The sequence below is a fragment of the Plectropomus leopardus genome, chromosome 2 (assembly GCF_026936395.1).
Source record: "Plectropomus leopardus strain MGB_pleo_1.0 chromosome 2, ASM2693639v1, whole genome shotgun sequence".
Lineage (NCBI taxonomy): Eukaryota > Metazoa > Chordata > Actinopteri > Perciformes > Serranidae > Plectropomus > Plectropomus leopardus.
In genome coordinates this window covers 8,966,332-8,988,856 of record NC_142177.1, presented here as the reverse complement: position 1 = coordinate 8,988,856, position 22,525 = coordinate 8,966,332, and the positions used below count along the sequence as shown (strand labels likewise).

Here is a 22,525-nt window from a genome sequence, read left to right as displayed (position 1 = left end):
ACAACACTCACACATTATTTTATTTTTAACACAAAATCGTCTGGGAATATTAACCATGTAAGTGTGGTAGGGTGGCGGGGATTACCTTTGTATGAAACCCTGATGACATCGCTAATGTGTAGCGAGTTGCTCAGTTTTATTTTATATTAAAAAGTATTGTCAACAATGCCACCCAGGAGAATGTCAACCATGGGAAATTATTGGGAAACTCTTTAGCTTCTTTTAGATGCTACAAAGTCACATTGTCACACTTCACAATTTATAAGAGGACTCAATGCAATGCACCAGGCAGGCAGATTTGGAACAAAAAAAAGGCTTAAATTATCTAAAGTGGATTCCAAAAGACAAAAAAAAAACATGAGGGAGCAGGCCAAAGTCAAACAAAGTACAAGTGGAACTGGGAATAAACTGGGAAGCAAGAAAGAGAGAGGAAATTCCAGCAAGGAGCATGAAGACAAACGCAGACCAACTGAGAAAAGGTAAGAGGAGCACAAAGACTAAACAGAAAGGGGCGGGGTGAGGGGACAACAAGGGACAGGTGAAACAAATCAGGACAGGGCAGACAATCACTCAGGAGGGAAAACACAAAAGCAGGAAGTAAAACAGACATGGCAAATGAGGCGTGAACCTCCAAAATAAAACAGGAAACTGACTAAATATGAATAAAGAAAATAAAACACGGAAAAAGCACAACAAATAGAAAACCCATGAAACAAAATCCTCAAGATAACTTGTGGTCCTCAACCAAGTGGCAAACACTGGGGCTGATAACTGAAGAAAATCTGCAAGTGCCAGAAACTGCAATTCTTCACTTGAGGCTGACTCCAAAACAAGGTCAATCCCCATAGACCACCATGTTAAAATGCCCAACCGCACAGCAGAAATAAACAGTCTGGTATATACAGTCTGGTACAAAAAGATGGTTTTGGTCTGGCTACAGTTTATAGAGTGCCCCAGAGATGACAGTCTTCTGTAAGCCCAGAAGCAACCCCATGGGAAACAGGCCAGAAAATTTGTGGCCTCTTCTGGATCGTTAAGAGGAGTGAGGAGCCAGCACTCACTGACAGTATAAAACGGTCAGTTAAACAATTATGAGTCACACCAACCTCAAGAGGTCCTTGCAGCATCCTAGCATAGAGTCATAAATGTGCGTACAAAACATGAGGCTGATTGGTCCAGTAGTTTGTAAGACCAGCTGCAGATAGACAAGTAAACACACACACACACACACACACACACACACACACACACACATTAACAGATGACCAAATGCATGATACCCTCATGGTGGAGATAAAAAGTGAACTAACAATCTCAAAATAAACTCAATATCATCACATAAACCAACTTCAGCAATAAAGAAGAAACACATTGAGTGTAGGCTTTTATCTGGGGGAAATTGGTAATATTTCTAACAGTGCATGCCCACTATACGTGAACAATTAGTTTCAATTCCTGCCTGTAATGCCCCACTTGTCGCTTGTATCTATCCACAATCCCCCACCCCCTTCTCCACCAGATAAAGTCTCACTTTAGTATTCCCTGGATTTATACAGAGCTGTTCAGAAAGTCACTGGAGCTGCAGCTTGAGTGGCTGTGGTGATGTGAGCTATGTTTGAAATGGTCACGCTCCCCTCACGCCACCAGCTTGGTCCGCATTGCAAATATCCCATCATACTTTGTACAAGGAATCAATTGCTTCCAATATGAAATGCATGGAAGCAGGTTTCTGGTCACATTTAGTGGGCATGCATCTCAATGGACAGCTTAACTATTCTAACTATAACTATAAGCTGTGGAGCTGTAAGGAAGGAATGCTGTGTAGGAAGCTGTGAACTCCTCCAAACCAAATGCAGGAAAAGCTCCACACGCCACATTTTTGTTAAAATGTTCACAGTTGTACAACATATGCTGTTTTCTACATACTCTCTTGTTCTTCTCATCTTTAAAAGTACATGATGCTGGCCTGTTTTTCATCTGGCTGTGGAATCCCTGCAATGTCCACAATGCGCCCCCTGCTCGTCCCTGAACCACTGCTTTGGAAACCATTTAGACAGCATCCCAGAGATTGACCATAGCCCTCTGGCATTAATAAACTCTGCATCCAGCAGATGGCGCTATGCAGACCATCTACATATAACCAGAGTCATCATAGAAGCACAGATTGCGCTTTCAAAATAAAAGCACAAAAGAAATGCAATGTTAATGTTATGTTGATAATGTTCATTAATGCCCATACACTTAAAAATTGCTCCTTTGGTGTCTGTTCAGTGTTGCAAGGACCTGGTCATCAGAGTAATGGCAGCTGTTTTTTTATTTTTTATTTTTGAAATATTGCCACTAGAAGAAAGAAGATTTAATCACCCTTGCAAAGGGTGGAGGGTTACATTTAAGATTGAGTCTGGAACTGGAAGTGTCCGGGAAAGCTGTGACTTACCAGTGAATGGCCATGAGCCCACTGTACCATTTAGTAATTTGACACAGGAAGTTTCTGAGTAAAATTCTTCAAGTTGCACAGCCTACAATTAATCAGTTTCATTAGGCTGGAACAACTCTTTCTTCACAAATTGCTTTGACTCTCCGGTGGTCAAAAAACGGAGCAGGTCCTCCCAGGTGTCTCTAACATGCAATAGGCGATTCATTGAGAAGCTTTTATTTTGAAAGGTCCAGCAGGAAGCTTGTGTAACACTGCAGGTGATTGTCGCTGAGCTGTCAGTTCATAATAAAGCTGAGTGTGGCTGAGAGAGGCGCGTGCAGAGCAGAGGACTTGGCCACGAGACGACATGATGTTTTAACGTCACAGAGACAAACACCGGAGACGTTTTGGACTTTGGGAGCTTTAAGTCACCCCCCTTTTTTGTTTTTGAATTTCATTTTTCGCCTTTTTATTTCCTTTCTTTTATTATTATATACATATATATTTTTTACACATTTTATTTTAATTTTGAATGTTCTTTGTGTGATGGCTAATGTGTCATCGGCTGATGTGGGAGTTTTGTTTCTCATCGTGGTGACAGCATCTTTGACAAACGGTGAGTAGCGGTGTTCAAGTGCTGGTCTTTTTTTTTTTTTTTTTTTTTTTTGCGGGGCCTCAATATCTATCCTAAATAATGTTCACATAGACATAGAAGCCACCAGCGTTGTGAAGGCTGTTTTTGAAATGTAATAGTTTGCTTACGGTCAATAATTATCCTTTTTAATGTCATAAATAATGTAGGCGAACTACTTCAATTAGTAATTTCATCAAGGTAATGCAATTTACCACATTTGATTACTTCTTGATTACTACCTTACAAAGGTCTTAAACTGCAAAATGAAGCTGAAAATTCCCATTAATAGGCTATGCAGAAAAAAATACTGCACTGCAAAAAGATGCAAAAAAGAAAAAAAAGTTGTGTAGTTTACTTTTTACTGAAAATAATATATTAGGTTGTAACACCTTTGTAGTCACCTTTGTAGTCACTAGCTGTTTGATTAGTGTAATTTAATTACATTTTTTCAGTAACTATAACTTAATTACCACACTTACATTTATTTTGTAATTTAATTACCCAATATGTAGTAACTGGAAACCACTGTAAGATAGATGTGGGGGAAAGAAATCGATACAGCGCTGTATTGTAATATTTTGCTTTAAAATATCATGTCTTTACATGGACGCCATGTTATCTATGTTTGTATTATATAAATTATTGATATAATTATAGCAAATACAAATTAAACTTTTGGTAGCCTACTGGACTAACGATGTCAAATGCTTTTGCTGAAAAAAAAAAGATTGAAGTGAGATAAACAAACTGAAAACTTTATCTCATTAAATAAAACACATGTTGACAAAGTTTTCTTTTGGGGATATAATTTTCTGTTGAAAAGGGCGTTACAATGCAATATATCATTATATTGTATTAATATTATATTATTATATTAATATTGTATTGTGACTTATGTATAATGTAAATATAGTATCGTGGGGCCGCTGATGATTCCTACCCCCACTAAAAATTCCGAATTTACATCTGCATATTACAGAAACACAAAAGCAACATGAGGGTAAAATTGTGAAGGTCCATTAGGAGTTATTGCAACTTTCAAATAACTGTTTCAAACAATGTAAAGATAATGACAAATACCCATCCCAAATACAGTAAAATGAGGCCAAATCAAAGATCCACAAAAAGCTCATTTATAATGATGTGTAACACAGAATATAAGAAAATCACCATGGCGACCTGTTTGGAATCTTTACTGGTTAATTTACTGAAATAAATTCATAGTTAAAACTGTCATCAGATCATTTATGTTAGTTGACTGGTCAACCCGTCAAATAAATTCCTGCTTGCCTCAGCCAGGATTGATATTACAGTCATATTGCCTGGATTTACACAAATAATCTTAATTTATACAAAAAAATTCAAATTTGGTCATAACCTATGCTTCTATATGCAAACACCCTAACACATGTTACTGTGAACCCAGTGACTCCACAGACACCATATGTGCCCTGAGGGTGTAGTGAAATGCTGTACCAAGCCAAAGATAAGAAAAGACATTCTGTAACACTTCTCAAATTGCTGTGATCCTGCAGGTTCCTCATCTAGCAAAGATGTGAGCCAGAGGAAAGAGGTGGAAGCAGTTAAGATGAATGGGCTCCTGCCGGGCGATGTGGACAACCTCATCGGTGTCGCCTCTCATGGTGAAGCGACGCCCTGCTCTGCCTGTAACCCACAGGGAGCCAGGAGGCGTTCAAAGAGATGCACGTGTTACACTTACAAAGACAAGGAGTGTGTGTATTACTGCCACCTGGACATCATCTGGATCAACACACCAGAGTAAGATCCTCACCCTTCAGTTATGTTCAATATAGCTTTTACATAACTGTCATACTTTTTTTGACATCAAAATCGGGATTTACAGTGCGTCGGTGCTGGTTATCGATGTAATATATGACTCATGTATGTCAGTGCAGCTCATGTTGTGTCATGCCATGATCCCTCCATTGTTCACTGCAGTCATAACTCAAATTCATAGTCTGCAAGTTACAGTTGAGATCTTAAGCTTCAGCTCTTATTATTTGAACATTGCATGTGCTAGATGTGCACATACAGGTATACTGTCTGAGGCACAACAAGTGGCTTATAGAGAAAAGAAGCCCTAAACTTTGTGTTAGAGGAATGCTTTTCATATTTAATAAATGAAAGGATCTGGAGGGAAAATCCAGCTTTTTTCCTCATGTATTAGAATTTATTTATAAAGATTCAGAGTAATCCAAAGCAGTCTAGACTCTGAGCTGTCAGGTATTTTAATTCCACTATGGATTTCTGACAGTGGCCAGCACAGTGGGGGGTCTGCCTTTGAGCATCTGAGATGTTTTTAAAATTTACTGTGTGGTAGGAAAGGGGGAAAATATCGATACAGCATGTTATTGTGATATTTTTGCGTATATCACCCCAGCATCGATTTTTGTCATTACTTGAGTTATTAATATTACAAATATAAGTTAAACTTTTGGTTGCTTTTTTCATTCCACTAGACACACATAGATGAATAGAGACTGAAAACTTCTTTATCTTATTAGATAAAACAAATGATGATGTTTTTCTTTGGAGACATAATTTGCAGTTGAAAAAAATATAAATAAATCACAATATGTTATTGCAGTACTCAACATATCACAATACATTTAAAATCGCAATAATATTGAATCAGGACTTATGTATCATGACAATATAATACCACAGGGCCTCTGTTAATTTCCACCCCTACTATGTAACCTTCAAAATGTAGATTTAAAATGTTTTAGACAATTAACATCTTCTCCTGGGTTGAAGTAGCTAAGCATAGATGTTGTTTATGGGGGCATGCAGGGGACATGCCCGCCTCAGTATTTAGAACAAGAGCATTTGTCTTCCACAACAAAAACATTAAAAAATAGCAGAAAGAAGACTTTGGATTTTGACAAAAGGAATAATGATGACCAGGAATAAAAAGACATTTGCAATATAATTTGATGCAGAAAAGGCACAAATTGGTGCATAAAAATACACAAGAATTCAAGAAAATTAAGTGTTTGATGCTCGAGTTTTTTCAGCAGAAGATCCCTTGCAATTTCATATGTGTTCCCCCAAACACTGAAACGAAACCTGCACCTTTGTAGCCAAGCTCACAATTTTTATTAAATATTGTTCCTGTAACAGTTTATATGTCAGATCATCTTCCCAATCTGCAAATATAAAACCTCAAAATCTTACACGCAGTTTACCACAGGTTGGAAACTTAAACCCTTCTGAACTTCCTTTTGATTCTTGGCATGAAAACCACAACAACATCAAATGCTCACCTGCACTAGAAGACGCCAACTGGTGGGGTGGAGTGGGGGTATCGCGTCATTTATCTCATATCAGTTCCATAATTACAAAGCTTTTGACTGAGGTGTGGCAAGTTGCCAGCCTGCAGAGAACACTGCAGCAACTGTTTTCTGTTACTACAAGCACATGCAAAACTTAACTGGAAATACCTTGAAATTAGGTGCAGGAGTAGGTGCACTCACTGATTTAAGCCATTTACATGTGTTGGTGCATGAAGCATGCTTTAGTACTGATTCACTCCTTAAAGTATGTTATATCATTTGACCAATGGCAAACATACCTCAAAGAGATCAAAAACGTTGTGTCCACTTAGTAACACATTGCAGGTGAAGTTTTAAATTAGCGTATCAAAACCCTGTGCATATGTTTTCCTTTGGTACCCAGGGGTTAAACCATGTGGAGTGAATTAAGGCAGATGGTCTGTCCTCTGCTGTGCACATTGAGAGACCTTTAACAGTAGGGTGCAACTTTTACATTCACTGCGTCTGGTCCTATTCATCTGTTGAACTGTCTGACTTCCCAGCTTCCCTCTGAACTATATTAAAATTCTCCAGTTCCTAACATGTTTTTACATATTTGCTTGAAATGAACGCTTTCCAATAAACATATGGCCTAAACAGTCATCCTTTGGCATTAGGATTAGGGCTATATATATTCAAATATTTCTTTGACAATTGTCTGCAACCAATATTTTAAAGTTCACCCTGGATCTATAGGAACAGCTGCATCAAGTGATTGGTGGCTCACGTGGGAGCCTTTGTGTGAAAAGGTGAAAATATTTGGTAAGACTTAAATGAATTATATGAGATTTTATGCATCCGAGGGGACAGCCTCTGAAGTACCTTCAGCTGTTGACTTTACTCTGACTTTTGAAGTTTTCATGGAAAAAGAAAACGTGTCTTGATTCACTCGATACTTGAGCAAAATGTTTCAGTTTGCAGTGACAGATGAAAAAGATTAAAAGTAAACTAACTAATGCTGCTTGCATCTATTTTCAACACTGCTAGAGGAAAAACTGTGAAATGACAAATTGTAAAAACTATGCAAGCTCTCAAAAGGTAGTTTCATTATTTTCACATTTGTTTATAGGCCAGTGGGTATGGGCTTCTAGTGTTGATCTCAAGTCGAAAGGCAAAGCTTAATCATTTGTATGTATGATGATTTTTGGCCCATCCATCACAGAAGACTTGCAGCTTTTTGTGCCATTTTGTGAGTTATGCACAAATTACTGGTTTATGATTATGTGGGATAGATACAAATTTGGTTGCATTACTTTTTATACAAACAGTGCATGAGAACAGCCTGTGTTACTTGAAGATGGGTTGACAAAGGTTCAGATTTACTGCGCTCAAGACTCTTGGTGCAGGTTCCCTAAGTAAACCACAGTAAGGTTGTTTCAGGTTTACATTTCAGACTTATGGGTTGACAGGAAATACCTGTCCATGCTTCATCTTCTCATTTACAGCAATAAATTAATTAAAATAAAACTTTGGCATGGATAGTTGTCTTTTAAAAAGTGAACCTGAAACCCTTTAGTGTTTGCTGGAGGTTGAATGATGGCTTGGCATTGTGTCTTGTACTGTCAGATAAGTGGTTTTTGGAGATATATGAGTGTCTAACACTTTGATGACTTCATAAAGCTCCCTCAGAGCCCCAGGCTCAATAGTGCTGACTGCAATAGGAGAACTGACTGTATTGTGTAAAATCCCCGGAGTGCCCCTGTAAGTTACAATATAGGTTATAATATATGATGTGTTTATGCCAAGTGTAAGGTCAGAGATCTCTGTATAACTGTGAAAAATGTTGTTATCCAACCGGAGTTCGGCAGTATCAACTGTCATACTGGCTAAACAGACCCAGAGCCTTTCTGAACCTACCTCAAAATCCTCTCAATCTCCAACAAAAGAGAGCACAAGAGCACATTGCATTCTTTTGCTGAATTAATTTTGGTCTCCAGGGACACATGGCAAGATAATCCCATCCATCCATCATTCAGAGTTACAGGTGAAGGTAACCCCAACGTACAGTGGGAAATATCTTTATTTAGATATAATATCTTCATTTAGAGAAATAGTAAAAATAACATTACACTTGTCAAGAGTTAGTCACTATAAGGGATGAATGTCATAAAGAAAATCATTAAAAACTAACTGTGAGCTAAATATATTAACTTTTTTAAATAAATATAATTTCATAGATGAAATAAAATGCTGTTACTCATCAGTTAAATGTATTTGATTTTAAAATTAAAAACAACAACAGTGCTGACAGAGCTAAGTGTGGGAACCAGAGGGTAGGCGTTTCGCCACATGGCTGAGGATGTTAAAGGTTAAAGAGGGCTGATAAATTTCTGTTACATTGCTACTTTTTTCTTTATGATGTCTGAAATTGGTGTCTTTCTTACTTGTGAGTTAGGGTTAGTGTTAGTCATGCTGCCACTGATGTGGTGACCACTTTGGATTGACCTCAATCAATTAATCAGCCAGCCAACCAACCAACCAACCGGCCGACTTACCAATTGAATGGCCAACTGACCAGCCAGCCAACCAATCAAAAGACCAACCTGTTAATCAACTAATCAATTAATCAATCAATCAATCAATCAATCAATCAACTGACTAACCGTTATAATATAACATACAGTTTCAGTGACATTTTGTCCTGTTCCATCGATTCGTGCATTAAAAAAGGAGTGTACAGTAATAGGACAGTAATAGTGAATATAAGGTTAAAAGATTGGGTAGTCTTAGGCATTTAAGATATTTGGACATTGTTTGCGCTGGGAAGCCATTATCATATTTGTGCAGGTTTACTGTACAAAGCACATATATGTGAATTCTGGAGAACAGAAAGCCCTAAACTTTCGTTTTTAAGCCATGAAACGATTTAGGGGAATCCCGGCTTCTTATTGTACAGTATATTAGTATTAATTTAAAAGATTTGATGCAATCCAAAGCAGTCTAGACCCTGAGCTTAAAACCCACAGAGGATTTCTTGCGGCCAACAGGCTACTGGGGGGGTCCACCTTTTAGCTCCAGGGATGCTTTCAGTGATACTGAGTTGCCTTTAAAATTTAGTTAGAGGAAACCCTTTGAAAATATGCATAATTTTTCATAATTTCATAATTATTTTTTTTCTGATGCCAGTTTTACATTTAAACAACAAGTCTGATAACAGCAGCAGTTCTTAATTCTGTTGTACCTTTATTTACACCGTCAGGTGGGTTTGCGAGCCAAGTCTTCTAGTGTTTCTTCATCCCTCATTCAGCATTTTCCAGTAAACGCTTTTATTTCAGATCATCTTCACAATCTGCAAACATAAAACGTCAAAATTTGCCACAGGTTGGAAACTAAAGCCCCTTTGAACTTCATTTTGATTTTTGGCATGAGAACGACAACAACATCAAATGCTCACCTGTACTGGAAGATGCCAACTAGTGCTTCTCTGCAGCATCAAGCAGATTAGTAAACAGTTTTAATGCCTGAGAGTTGGATTGGTAAGTAAGAATGAGAGAAGGTTAGGGTGGGGATGATATTAAGTCATCAATCTTCTATCAGTTCTTTAATTACAGAGCTTTTGACTGAAGTGTGGCAGCCTGCAGAGAGCATCGCTGCAAGTATTGTCTGCTCCTACAAGCATGTGCAGAACTTTGTAAGAAAGACATTGAAATTGAGGATGATATTAAGTCTTCCATCTTATATCACCCATCATTCATCTTCTATCAGTTCTTTAATTACAAAGCTTTTGAGCTTCTGAGGTGTGGCAAGTTGTCAGCCTGCAGAGAACACCGCTGCAACTATTTTCTGATCCTACAAGCATGTGCAGAACTTCATCGGAAAGACATTGAAGTTTACTGCAGGGTTAACAGCACTCACTAATTTAAGCCATTAAAACATGTTTATGATGTATAAAGCATGCTTTATTACTGATTCACTCTTTAAAACCTGTACCGTTATACCATCAGACCAACAGCAAACATACCTCAAAGAGATAAAAGATGTTGTGTCCAATTAGTAACACAATGCAGATGCAGCTGAAAATTGGCCTGTCACAGCCTTCTGCATTTCTCTTCCATGCTGTAGGCAGAAAGTTTGTCCTCTGCCATCACTTGGTATCCAAATCTATTGCAGATATTGATCCCTAATGTCTTAAAGAAGGTTCACTTTTTGAAAAAGTTGAAAAGGTATTGCATGGTACTCCATTTCTGTTCACCATCAACCTGTTTGGTTCTCAGCTTTTCTCTGAGCTATAATTATATATATTTATATGAATTGTACAGTTTGTATTTTTAAATATATGGCTTCAATAGTCATCCTTTGGCTTTAGGATTAGGGCTATAGTTTCACATATATAACATTGATAGTTTTCTGCAACCAATATTTGAAAGTTCACCCTGGATCTTCAGGAACAGCTGCAGCTATTGATTGGTGGCTTACGTGGGAGTGTTTGTGTGAAAAGGTGAAAATATTTTCTGAGGCTAAACTGAATTACCAGAGGTTTACTGGATCTTTGGGGACAGCTTTTCAAGTACCTGCAGCTGTTGTAGGAAGTTCACTGTACTCTGACTTTTGAAGTTTTCATGGTTCCTAATGTTGATATCATTCTAACTTGGGGGTGGTCATACTGCAATCGATGTGAAAACCACTTGGGATTATCTCGACCTTGAGAAGAGTAATAGGTAGGGCATTTGAGGTACAAAGTGTTGGGTGTAGCACACCATTTTTCGGGAGCAGACTAACTTTTCCACAGGTAGTCTGAAAGAAATAAGGGTTAGTACTCTGTTGAGTTTGTTTACCATATTAAAAGGAGGCAAGGTTGATGTTGCGTTGAGGGTCAGCCTAAATATCCTCCAACACCATCAACAGTTATGTGCTCACGTTGTCCAAGAGAGCCAATGTTGTTGTTGTCTCCAAAGGCAACAGGTGGTGCTAAATGGTTTTTAGTTCACAGTCAAGTTTAGTCTTTTTTTCCATTTTGACTATCTTGTTGCAGTTTATGGCCATGTGAAGAGAAGATAGTATGTCTGGATGACAGGATCTCACCACATGCATACTGTGAGAACAATGATGCTCACAAGTTGTATGTCTAAAATTAAAGAAAAGCTCTGGATTTTACGACTTGTGGTTTAACTGTCATTCTTTCTAGTCATAATAGCACTGTGCTAACAAAGCTACCTGCTGAGATCTGGGAACACGGTAGCATTGCTACAACACAGTCCAAAGAGGTAAACATAGCTAGCCATATTGGTTGTTAACAAATTCCTGAAGTTTCCATTATTTGAAAAAGGATCTTATTGAATGTTAACACTTTAACCCAGATCGTCCACTGTAAACATTAATTACAGTTTGCAGATGACCTACAGGTTTACCTTTGTGCTAAAGGATAGGTAAGGTAAGGTAAGGTAAGGTAAGGTAAGGTAAAGTAATATATAGACAGTAATCATAGCTATAGCAGAACAGACAGTACAAATTTACAGCACACAGTACTCAGTATCCACCACTGTCAGGTGTAAATCATTGACATTAAGGGTCTACGCTTGTTAAGATAAGCAGTAGCAGATGGAACAATGGACGATCTAGAACTTGCCATACTTGTGAGCGTTCGGTGCAGTCAGGAATTATTACCAACATTTCGGGTGTACTAGTGTCGAGTTTCACCTCTAAGGAAAGGGGTTTAGATCATATGGGTGAACTGTTGGCTTGTTTCTGACTTCTTGTGTGATATGGCTACATTCCCAGATGGTGTGTTAGCACAGATAGTGTTATCATAGCAGATAAAAATGATTGCCAAAATATGCAAATAAGACCCAAGTTGTAATCAACTGGAACTGTCCTCTGACCTGGTTTGTTAAATATCATAACAGCAAGTCATCACTTTGTTTCCAGTGGCATTTTAGCCACCAAACATTGGTGCTTTTTACTGACCATCATTTTTATGCCTCCATGCACACAATAGCCATGGCCAGAGGCATTGGCGCAAAATTTCACATAGATGTGTAATAGGATAAAATGATGACATCTTATACCCAAAAGACCAAAGGTCAGTTTCACTGTGACATCATAATGTTCTGCTAAAACACTTTTAGCTATTACTGATATTTACTAATAGGGTTTGTAATGAATCACACCATTGCAAAGCTGATGCTAAACTGTTATAACCACTATTTTTAGAGTGGTTAAATAAGGTCATTTGGAGGTCTAATTCTATGTTGTTGTTGTTGTTGTTGTACTGGACTGTATTATTCTGAAAGGTGTTTTGGATATTCTGTCCCCATCTTGTATCCAAATGTGCAGGACAAAATATTAGAAACACCTCTCAATGGAATCCAGTACAACACTGCCAGCGACAACTGCATCTAAAATCAATACAGAGCTCAATCTATTCTCTCTCTGACACATCACGTGATGTGCAAAGGGCATCAAGTGCAGGAGGGGGCACCAAATCAGCTAATGATCATGATTTTAATGGTAATGATGAAGTATTTCAGTTTAAAAAGAAGCACAACTACAATAGGCACCATTAGACATTTATAGGCAATATGATGTACTTGCTCAAAATGAGTCATCAGTGTTAATAAGTTAAAAAAAAAGATAATTTCATTTTGTCTTTCTCTATGCTCATGCAGCTTTCTCTCTCTAGCTCGTTGACCAAAACTTCACTTTCCTGTTTTTATTCTGTGAATTACAACAATTAAAAAAAAGACCGCAAAGCAGTCATGCTTCGTGCACCCAATTAGCCGACAGCAGTGTGAAACAGGAACATTGCAAGCCTTATAAAACAGTACCTTTGCCTTAGGCAGGGTCTGGGCACTAAATGAGCTGTTAATGTGTGTGTCTTTCTTTAGGCACACTGTACCATATGGTATGTCCAGTTACCAGGGTGCCCTGCGTGCGAGGCGCTCCGCTGGGACCGAACAGGGGACAAGGAGGGCGTTGGGCCAGCGCTGTGTCTGTACACAAGAGGCTGACTCCGACTGCAGCAGCTTCTGCATGGACAGGTAATTGTACCACAAGGGGAAAAATGCAATGTTTAGTGTACATTTCCATAAGTATTTGTCATAAATAATACAAGAATATTCTCTATAAGGAGGTACCAACAGTAAATATGTCCTCATCCCACATTTAATACCATAGCCTCTGAAAACACATGTATTGAATTGGCCTGCTGGTGTTCATCAAAATAAAACTAAACATTTAAATTGCTGCTCTAAATTTAGTATTTGCATCTGCAACAATGCTTATCCTTGATTGCCTTGATTTTTTTCACAAGTGAGCCTAAAATCTTGTGTGAACCACATGATAACTTGTTACCACATGATAACAACTTGTGCGCACAAGTTAGCCCAATTATTTTGTGGAAAAAATAGGATAATAGGATGATAATTTGTTCCTGCATGGTAACAGCTTGTTCCAACAAAATAACTAACTTGTTCCCACAAAATAATAGTTTCATTCCACAAGATAATCAATGCAACTTGATTACCCTTGTGGAAAAAGATTACAAGATAGTATTTTTTCTAAAAAGATAACAATTTTTTTATTTCAGATTTTTTGGGGAGCTTTTTGCCTTAAAGATAACACAGCTGATAACAGACAGGAAAGGTGGGAGGGAGAGGGAGGATGACATGCAGCAAACGTGCTGCAGGTTGGAATCGAAACCGCTGCAAAAGCCTATACATGGGTTGTACTCAGCAAGTGGTCTCCTTACAAGTTAATGATCTTGTGGAAAAACATAACAAGTTAAATTGTTTCCACAAGATAATATTTTGTCTCCACAAGTAGCTGACTTGTGTGCACAATATAAAAAATATCACCTGTTGGGACTTTAGGGGCTCTGGACAGTACTGATGGTTACTTGCCACTGTAATAATTTCTCCTGTCCATACTGACTGTAAAGTGTTTCTGGCCTAGGCTAACTCCAAGAGAGAGAGACAATCTTTAGTCAGTGACTCTTTCAGTGTATAATGTTCATGAGAGTAATGTAAAAGCACAGGGTTAGTTTAATACAAGAAAGTTAAAGGATAGCTTCAGATTTTTATAAGTGCAAGTATTAATTAAACTAAATATTAACACTTTGAATACTGGATAAAGATTTCAACAAAGCTGAAGTAGCTGACTATAAATGCATAAATACATGCATTTTTAAGTTGTTTCACTTTAGGAAATGATGAAAAAGTATCAGAGGAAAAGCATTTGGTTCATGGCAGTGTTTTAGTGTTTCTGTGTATTTTTTTTCCCAGCAGGCAAAGGAGGCCACCCAAAGCAGCGCCTAACATAGACCAGAGGACAGCGTCTCTGCGCAGTGGGACTGTTTTAAAATGAACATAAGAGTGGCTTACAACCTGAAAGTTGGACATACGTTGTCTTTACATGAGGCATCCCCTTGTATGGTGCCTTACCTTCAGACTGCTGGATGAAAAACCGCAAAGCTGCCTGTACAAATATTAAAGACAGCGAAATGAAAGCGAGGGGTACCAGCAGGAATGCTGATGGAGAGCCAGTTTTCAGCACTCTCTGCCTGTCTATGTCTGTGCGGCAGATGGATAAGACGGAGAATGTTGTTCATTATCTTGTCACAACTAAGGATGGTTTACATGGCTAACTCATGTTGACCATGGAAGACTTTGGTAGAGCTCACACATGGCCAGGCTGCGTGATGTGAAGGCCACTTCAAGAGCTGCTGCCATTTCACTCCACCACCTCCGTGTTAAATATAACGCGAAACTGTTGTGTTTCCTCAACGAGGACATCATTTGACCACAGCCAGTAACTCATTTTTTTTTTTTTTTTGAAAAAAAAATCACTATTTGTCACAGCCACTGAAGTGCCCATATATATATACTTTATAATAACCATCATTAATAAATTGGAAATTGATAACTGTGAGGCTGGTTGGATGTACTGCCAAATTCAGGGAAATGTCATTGAAGACGTTTTATGGAGATGAACTCAACATGTAATTATACTTTCCATTCACTTCCTATATGTACCATAAAGGTATATACAATTATATATGTGAATATATCAACAAATCATTTATCATTAACACAAGTATATAAAATGTTATGTGTTCAACAAGTGTTAAATAAGAAAAACTGTAGCATTGCTAATAATTAGTTAACATTATTAATTATCATCTTTAATTGTTTGTAAGCAGTGAAACAACTATGAACTACAGTTTTAATTATCTGAATTTGCCATTTCTTAATGATGGTTATAAAGTGCTACCTACTCTTTTATGAGTTGTGAGTGAGTTAGTTTCAGCAGTGATTGCTGAAAGCATGCAGATATCAACAATTCAGTGAATTACTAAACTTTTCTGTGGTTTTTTTTTTTAAGGTAAAGGAACTGGAAACAAAACAAGAAAAACTCATTTTACAGTACTTCTTTTACAAAAGTGTATCCACGTTTTGTGTGTATCAAATGTGTGTCAGTATATTAAGGCTATAAATTATATTTTCGTACACTACCTATATGTACAATAGAAGTGTATAATAAGATGTTGTATATAGAATTATATATGAATTTATCATCTGTGCTGAAGAACTCAGTCGAGTTACAAAACTACAATGTACCATATAGCAAATTTATTGTACACATTATTTATAGTCTTTTTGTTCCTGTACTGATTGAACCTCCAACTAATTCCCCAATCAACCTACAGGAAAGATGTAAACAATGACCACTCTTGGCTGATTAAAGATCTCCCCAGGAAAGTGCCACACATTATTCAGTTTTCAGTCAGACAAAAGGACATTGATTCCTTGCTTGATATTTGGATTATTCTGAAACACATCTGGTTTTATTTAAGCATTTTTAAAATGAAATGACTATATATTTAATGTGCTTAGAAAAATGGTGAAGAATTTCAGTCCAATGTCTATTTAGTTGTGTTAACTTTGATCAGTGGCTCATTTTACATCCACAGTGAGTTCATATCAGGAGACACTGAATTAGACTGCAGCCTGAACAGCATGCCATGCTTATAGCATTGCATATTGCTGTTGAGCACACTTTACCGTACTATATCGTTATCCTGCATGTCAGTAATTCCAACATTCAGGTGTGCAGGATAACACTCATGTACCATATGGCAAATTGATCTATAGTTCATATTTTGTATCTGCTTATGGACTTCTGTCTCTATGCTAAACATGGTGCAAGGTATTAAAACAATTGAAAACGACACTATGTATGCGTTGTATATGTCAATGCCTTCCTGCCAAGTTAACATAACTACAGTATTATATGCAGTGGTGGATAAAGTAAAGTAAATGTACAAGTACTCTTACAATATACAATTAGACACAAGTAGAACTGCAAATACTCATAAAAATAAGCACCTGAGTAAAAAGTATATAGAGAGGCAACATATACAAAGAACTTGAAATCATCAACATGCTGTTTATTATAGTTTCTAGCATTAGCTCAAGCTCAGTGTTGTTTTTGTGTAACCAGCTTGGTAGTATCTCCAAAGATTTCCCTGTTTTAACAAAATTTATGTGTACGTACTGGGGGGATTCTGCAGCACGTGATTTCTGTTTATGACATGGTTCAGTGCCAGTTTTTTACTGCAATCACAATATTTCCTTACCTAAGCCACCTACCTCACCTGGCTCTCTTTTTCACAATTCAATCGCAAAAAAAACAACAAACAAACCCTTTGGTTTTTAAGCATACCCACAGTCTTTCTCAAACCTTAAAGCGACAGTTCACCCCAGAATCAAAAATATATATCGAAGTAGTGTTATTAATCAATCTAGATTGTTTCAGTGTGAGTTGCCGAATATTGGAGAAATCTGATACAGAGATGTCTGTCTTTTCTTAAATATAATGGAACTAGATGGCAGTTCCTGGTACTCAAAGTGTGAAACAAAAACAAAAACATTTTAAAAACTTCACAGCAATGTTTCTCTCTAGAAATCAGGACTCACTCAAGATATTCCACAGACCTTGTTGTGAGCAGTTTCATGAAGGAACTATTTTCTTTCTACTAAACTGCACCTTCTAACTGTATTACTGCACACAACACTGCCAGCTCACTTCGAACCAACATTACAGCTCAGCCGAGGAGGATGCCATCAATTTTTACATCTCACGCTGTCATAAGTATGAGCCTCACATCTGTGGGTTTGTCCCAATATCCCCTCTCAACTCCTCTATCCTCCATCACTTGACCCGAAAATCGATCAAGACTGAAGAACTGAAGGACTGAAGGACTGAGGGACTGAAGGACGTTCCAATTGCTTAAATGCACTTGGAGGAGTGAAGGAGAGAGGAGGCTCTCAGAGGAGAGGGAAGCAGGGATACACGAGTAGCCTTCAAAGAGGTCTGTCACCAACCGACACACCCCTTTGATTTTTTTACTTGAGGGAAGACAGATCAGAGATTAAACTCAGCTGAATCCCTCTCAAGTTTCTACATTATTGTTTTCTGATTCATCATCTGGTTGAAAATCTGATCAACAGAAGACGGAAAAACAATGTTCTTCATTTATTCAAAAGATTTTTCTTTTCTTCTCTATTATTTCCCCCATTAACTTTAATTATGGATGCAGTTAAAGTCCGGTAGAGCCTGTCTGTCAGCAAGGAACACTGATTACAACACTGATCATCATTTTCATTCGGTCACACGTGAGGCTGATTATGCCTGAATTTTTGCCCTGAAACATTTACCCTAACAAATAAACAAACAACAAGGCCTGTGGGTTATCTTGAGTGAGCGATTATGAGGGACATTGCTGCTGTGTTTTTCCAAATGTATTTTTTGGCGCTTTGAGCACCACAAGCTGAGTGCTGTCTCATTCCATTATATTGGAGAGAAGGCAGACATCTCTATGGCTGATATCTCCAACACTCTGCAACTCACACCAAAACAAGGACTAATAAATAGCACTACAGATAAAAAGAAAAGGTATTTTTATATTGGGGTGAACTGTCCCTTTGATTAAAAGGTTTGGTCAAATAACCATATTCATAATGATTGTTGATTATAAAAAAGGAGGTAAAGACACACACCCCTGTCTACATCAGGAACAGCTATAGGTTCCTTGTAATTACCATCACTGAGAACCTAACTTGGTCATCACACATCACCACCCAGGTTAAAAAAAGCACAGAAACATGTTTCCTACTTTGTGGAAACATCACAAACTGGCATGGTTTGTGTTCGGCCCAGGACAGGAAGGCTCTGCAGCGGGTGATTAATACTGCCCAGAACATCACTGGTTCTCATACAGAGCATCAGTGACCTCGGTGAAGTGAGGTGTCTGCACAGAGCCAAGAGGATGCTAAAAGACAGCAGCCACAGTCTGTTCACCCTGCTGCCATCTGGAAAAAGATACAGAAATATCTGCTGCCGAACCAACAGACTACAGAGCAGTTTCTTTCCCCAGGCTGTGAGACTCCTCAACTCCTCCTTCGACAGCAAAGAGATTGAGCAGGATTTAGGGTCAAATTGTTTTAAAAAAAGACAAATAAATTGACCTTGCACTTGTATAATCACAAGCCATACTGTGGTTGCCATATGCAGATGTTGAAGAATTGAGTTGTTTTACATATTTTTGCAATGATATTTTAAAATGCCACATTTAACATAATTTATTACAAATTGTTCAATATCAGTGTTGTATCTGGTGAGGAGTTTGCTGTTGTGTTCAGCATAGCAGAGGCACTTCAAACTCATTTACTGTTAATTATCACCCTCGGACTGTTGCCAGCAAAACCCATTCAAGAACGCTTCACATAAATTCTGTAGCAAAGTGCCCACTTTGCTAGAAGTAGTTGCAAAGACGCAGCAGAAATGTTTGAGTAATGATGATAAAATCATTATGTGAACAATAAAAAAAAATCATTACTCTTTGTGGTTGTTCCTCCCCGTGGACACTGAAGACCATCTTAAACCAAACAAAATGTGAAGACACCGGGGAAAATGCTTGAGTCAGTCCTGGATCAAATTTAATTTGTTGAGCATTGAGCTTTTTCATTATATTTTTAAATTCTAATAAGAGTTGGTATGAATGTTTGCCTTTGAAGGTCTAATGAAACTGGGTTTGTTTGTCGCTATGGTATAAAACACAGATGCAGTGCTCTTTGGGAAGACTGTACCCGGAAATAAATCTCTATTATTTTTCAGTACAGACTGAATTGCGTTTCCAATTATTGCCATATTAAAAACTATAAAGTGCTGAAAGCTAATACTTCATGCTCTGACTGATTCCTAGATATGTTATTTATTATTTGATAAGATTTGTTGAACTTTTATCATTGTTTAGTTAATCTTACAGTACATACACAAAACTGTTTTATGGCTATTCTGATAAAGACAGCCCTTGAGCATTGGAGAAGTTTTGCTTAGTCCACAAAGTTTTTGGAGAAAAGAGTTCATGCATTGGATAATATCTTATTGTTGGCACTAGTATAAAAAAACCTTGGAACCACACTAAGCTCTACCTATTTCTGCACCAATATTTGTTTGCAGATGCATAAGGTATACAGTACAGGAAGCCTCTTTCATTATCTGTCAGTGCTGTTTCTTTTGGCTGGACAAACATTTTCCATCAAAGCAATGTGTGGTGACTTGAAGCAGCTGTGATTTAAATTACTGTATGTTCTTCAACATAAATGAAGCTTAAAAGGCTTCGAAACACATATTTTATAAGTGACATGTTGGTGATGTTAGGCACACCAGGGAATGAAAGCCATTATTTTTGTTGGACTGTAGATTTTTTAACCAGACCTCCTTTAGGAAATGAGCTGCATGTGAACTGATCAACACAAAATGTTACATCTGGATTGTCTTTCATGGTGGACATGAAAGTCTATGTTCTAATCCTGTCTTATCTTCGACTCTGTTTGGCCTTTTCCTCTGCTACCGCTGAGAGCACATTCAATGTCTGCTGCTGTGCCAACATTGTGGCATCTATTAAAAGTAGATAAAGGGCAGATTTGGGTTGTGGATGGGTAACAAAAAACAAAAAACCTTTGCAAATTAAATATCACTTCCAACATGTGCCTTGACAAAATTTAAATTTGGGGGACATAAAAAACATGTCTGATTTAGATATCACATCCATGGTAGATTTTTTTAGACATATTTCTGGAGTCGAATTAGAAGAATAAAATGTTCCTTTTTATATTTTCGATTCATGTACAGAGACTAGTCAGCCATTTATAATCATGCTTGGTAAAGGTTTTTAATTAAAGTCACTGCCTTTAAGATTTAATACATTTCTGGGGAAAAGAGGAAGGTAATATTTATTGACATGGCGCAACAGATTGTTTCCTTGTCTACAGGTGCCTATATAATTTTTATGGCATTCAGTCATATCCACTATGTGATGCCTTTGTGTGCCAAAAGCTCTGGCTGCACATGTCTCAGACCAATTTTATTCTCCTTTGTTACATAGACCTTAACTTCAGTTGCCATATGACCGCAGTCTGAACCGTCTGTTCTATGATGTATAAATGAGCAGGTGAGTGGGATATAGTCTGTGATGGCTGCAGGGAAAGAGCAACTCTGGGAATCTAGCCGTAAATGTGACGATATACATCAGAAAAGCAGTATTTCATCCAAAAGAAGGAACACCAAAGTGCAATCTGAAGGTTAAGAGGAGTGTTCGGACTCGCTGTGGGAATTTTACTTTAAGAACAAATGAAAAATCAATCAGACTGAAGCTTCTCCCACAACCTTCACTTTCATTTTTGGCACTGGATTTTGTCAGTTCTTAATATTTCAAAAATAATTTGCTGTCACAGTTGGTTGTAAATGATCCTACTTTCAGAGATTCTCCAAAATACGATTGTTTGTTGTCTTTGTGAGACTTCAATGGGATATTCACATACTGGTATATTGGTTTTATTCCCCTGAATGATGCAGGAAGAATGGCTTCAGGATGTGCCTAAAGCTTCTAGCATAAAGACAGGAAGCTGCAGACCCTAGGCTCCACCATAGGAGGGAAAGTACACCTTTCAGCAGCTCCAAAATGGTCTTGATAATGCTTTGTATTTTATTAGCTAGCAAGCTTGTCATTTGTTTATCTCAGGTTTACCTATTCTATGCATACTTTTGACAAATTTCAATCAGGTTTTGTGCATGTCATTCCACTGATTCTGCTAATTGTAAGGTTCTGACCTTTACTTACAGCTAATGCTGGTGATTGTTCCATTTTATTTCTTTTAAATTTGAGGTATATTTTTGACGCCATTGATCACTTGAGCCCTTTGGATTGCCTTGAAAAGCCTTTTTCAGTCACCATAGATAATAGCTCCCTCTCAGTCGGCCCCTCAGACTTGTGGTGTTCCCAAGGCTCCATCCTTGGCCCTTTGTTGTTCTGTATATACATTCTCGCACTTGGTCATATCATAAGCAAGCACAAAATCAAGTATGACTGCTATGCAGATGACACACCAATATACTGTATGTTCCATTTGAAACTGGTGAAGAAAATAGATAGAAAAACACCAGGATTTTGTATTTTATTGAGTTACTTAAAAAAGCCACTGCAGCGGGAGATCAGGAATTCTTAGATGCTGCTTGCTATTTCATAGATTTATTTATTTTGTAATAGTTGAGCTATTTTACATAGACTTTATTTTCCACAGCAGTTTAAAGACAACAGTTGGGCAGTGAGCCAGAACCTTGACATTGCTTTTCCCTTGTCTGTGATGAATAGTTGCTCTTTACTGGCTGCATGTGGATGTCACAGTAGATATCTTCTCATAGAGCTAAAAGGACACAGGGAATTACCAGAGTTTGTAATAATCCCTTTACCATCTCCACTAGTGTCAGACTGCTGAAGGTGAATAGTGAAAAATGAACATCCCTGAATTACATCTAAACTGGTGAAGCCAAGTTTGGGATTAAAGGGCTCTCTGTGTGTTATGTATTTCACCTAAGAAAGCCAAAGAAAGCAGAAAGGAAAACTGCTGAGTGAGTATTGCTCAGGATACACAGGTTTGCTGTGAAAGGGTTGTTGAAAAAGCCATTAGCATTAGCTCACATTGGTCAAATAGGGGCACTCATGCTATTGTGCAACCCATGAGCAGCATAAATTGAATTGAATTGAACTGAACATTTAAACTTGGGAAACAAGAAGTATTTAACTGTTGGAAGGATGCTCTTTTCACAAAACAAGGCTGTTTATGCAGTAGAAAGACACAA

The 22,525-nt window shown here is 37.7% G+C and overlaps 1 protein-coding gene across 2 annotated transcripts; it reads left to right on the top strand.

Annotated features, from left to right (window-relative positions):
- Positions 1-2,742: 2,742 nt before the first annotated feature.
- On the top strand, positions 2,743-16,550 carry LOC121951826 (endothelin-3). Of its 2 annotated transcripts, none has more exons than XM_042498321.2 (4): positions 2,743-3,032; positions 4,586-4,829; positions 13,210-13,362; positions 14,608-16,550. In XM_042498321.2, the coding sequence occupies exons 1-4, from the start codon at positions 2,963-2,965 to the stop codon at positions 14,684-14,686; spliced, it is 546 nt and encodes a 181-aa protein (XP_042354255.2). In that variant the 5' UTR covers positions 2,743-2,962; the 3' UTR covers positions 14,687-16,550. The 2 variants fall into 2 exon arrangements, with proteins under 2 accessions (XP_042354255.2, XP_042354247.2); XM_042498313.2 differs by having other exon boundaries at positions 14,605-16,550.
- Positions 16,551-22,525: the final 5,975 nt, after the last annotated feature.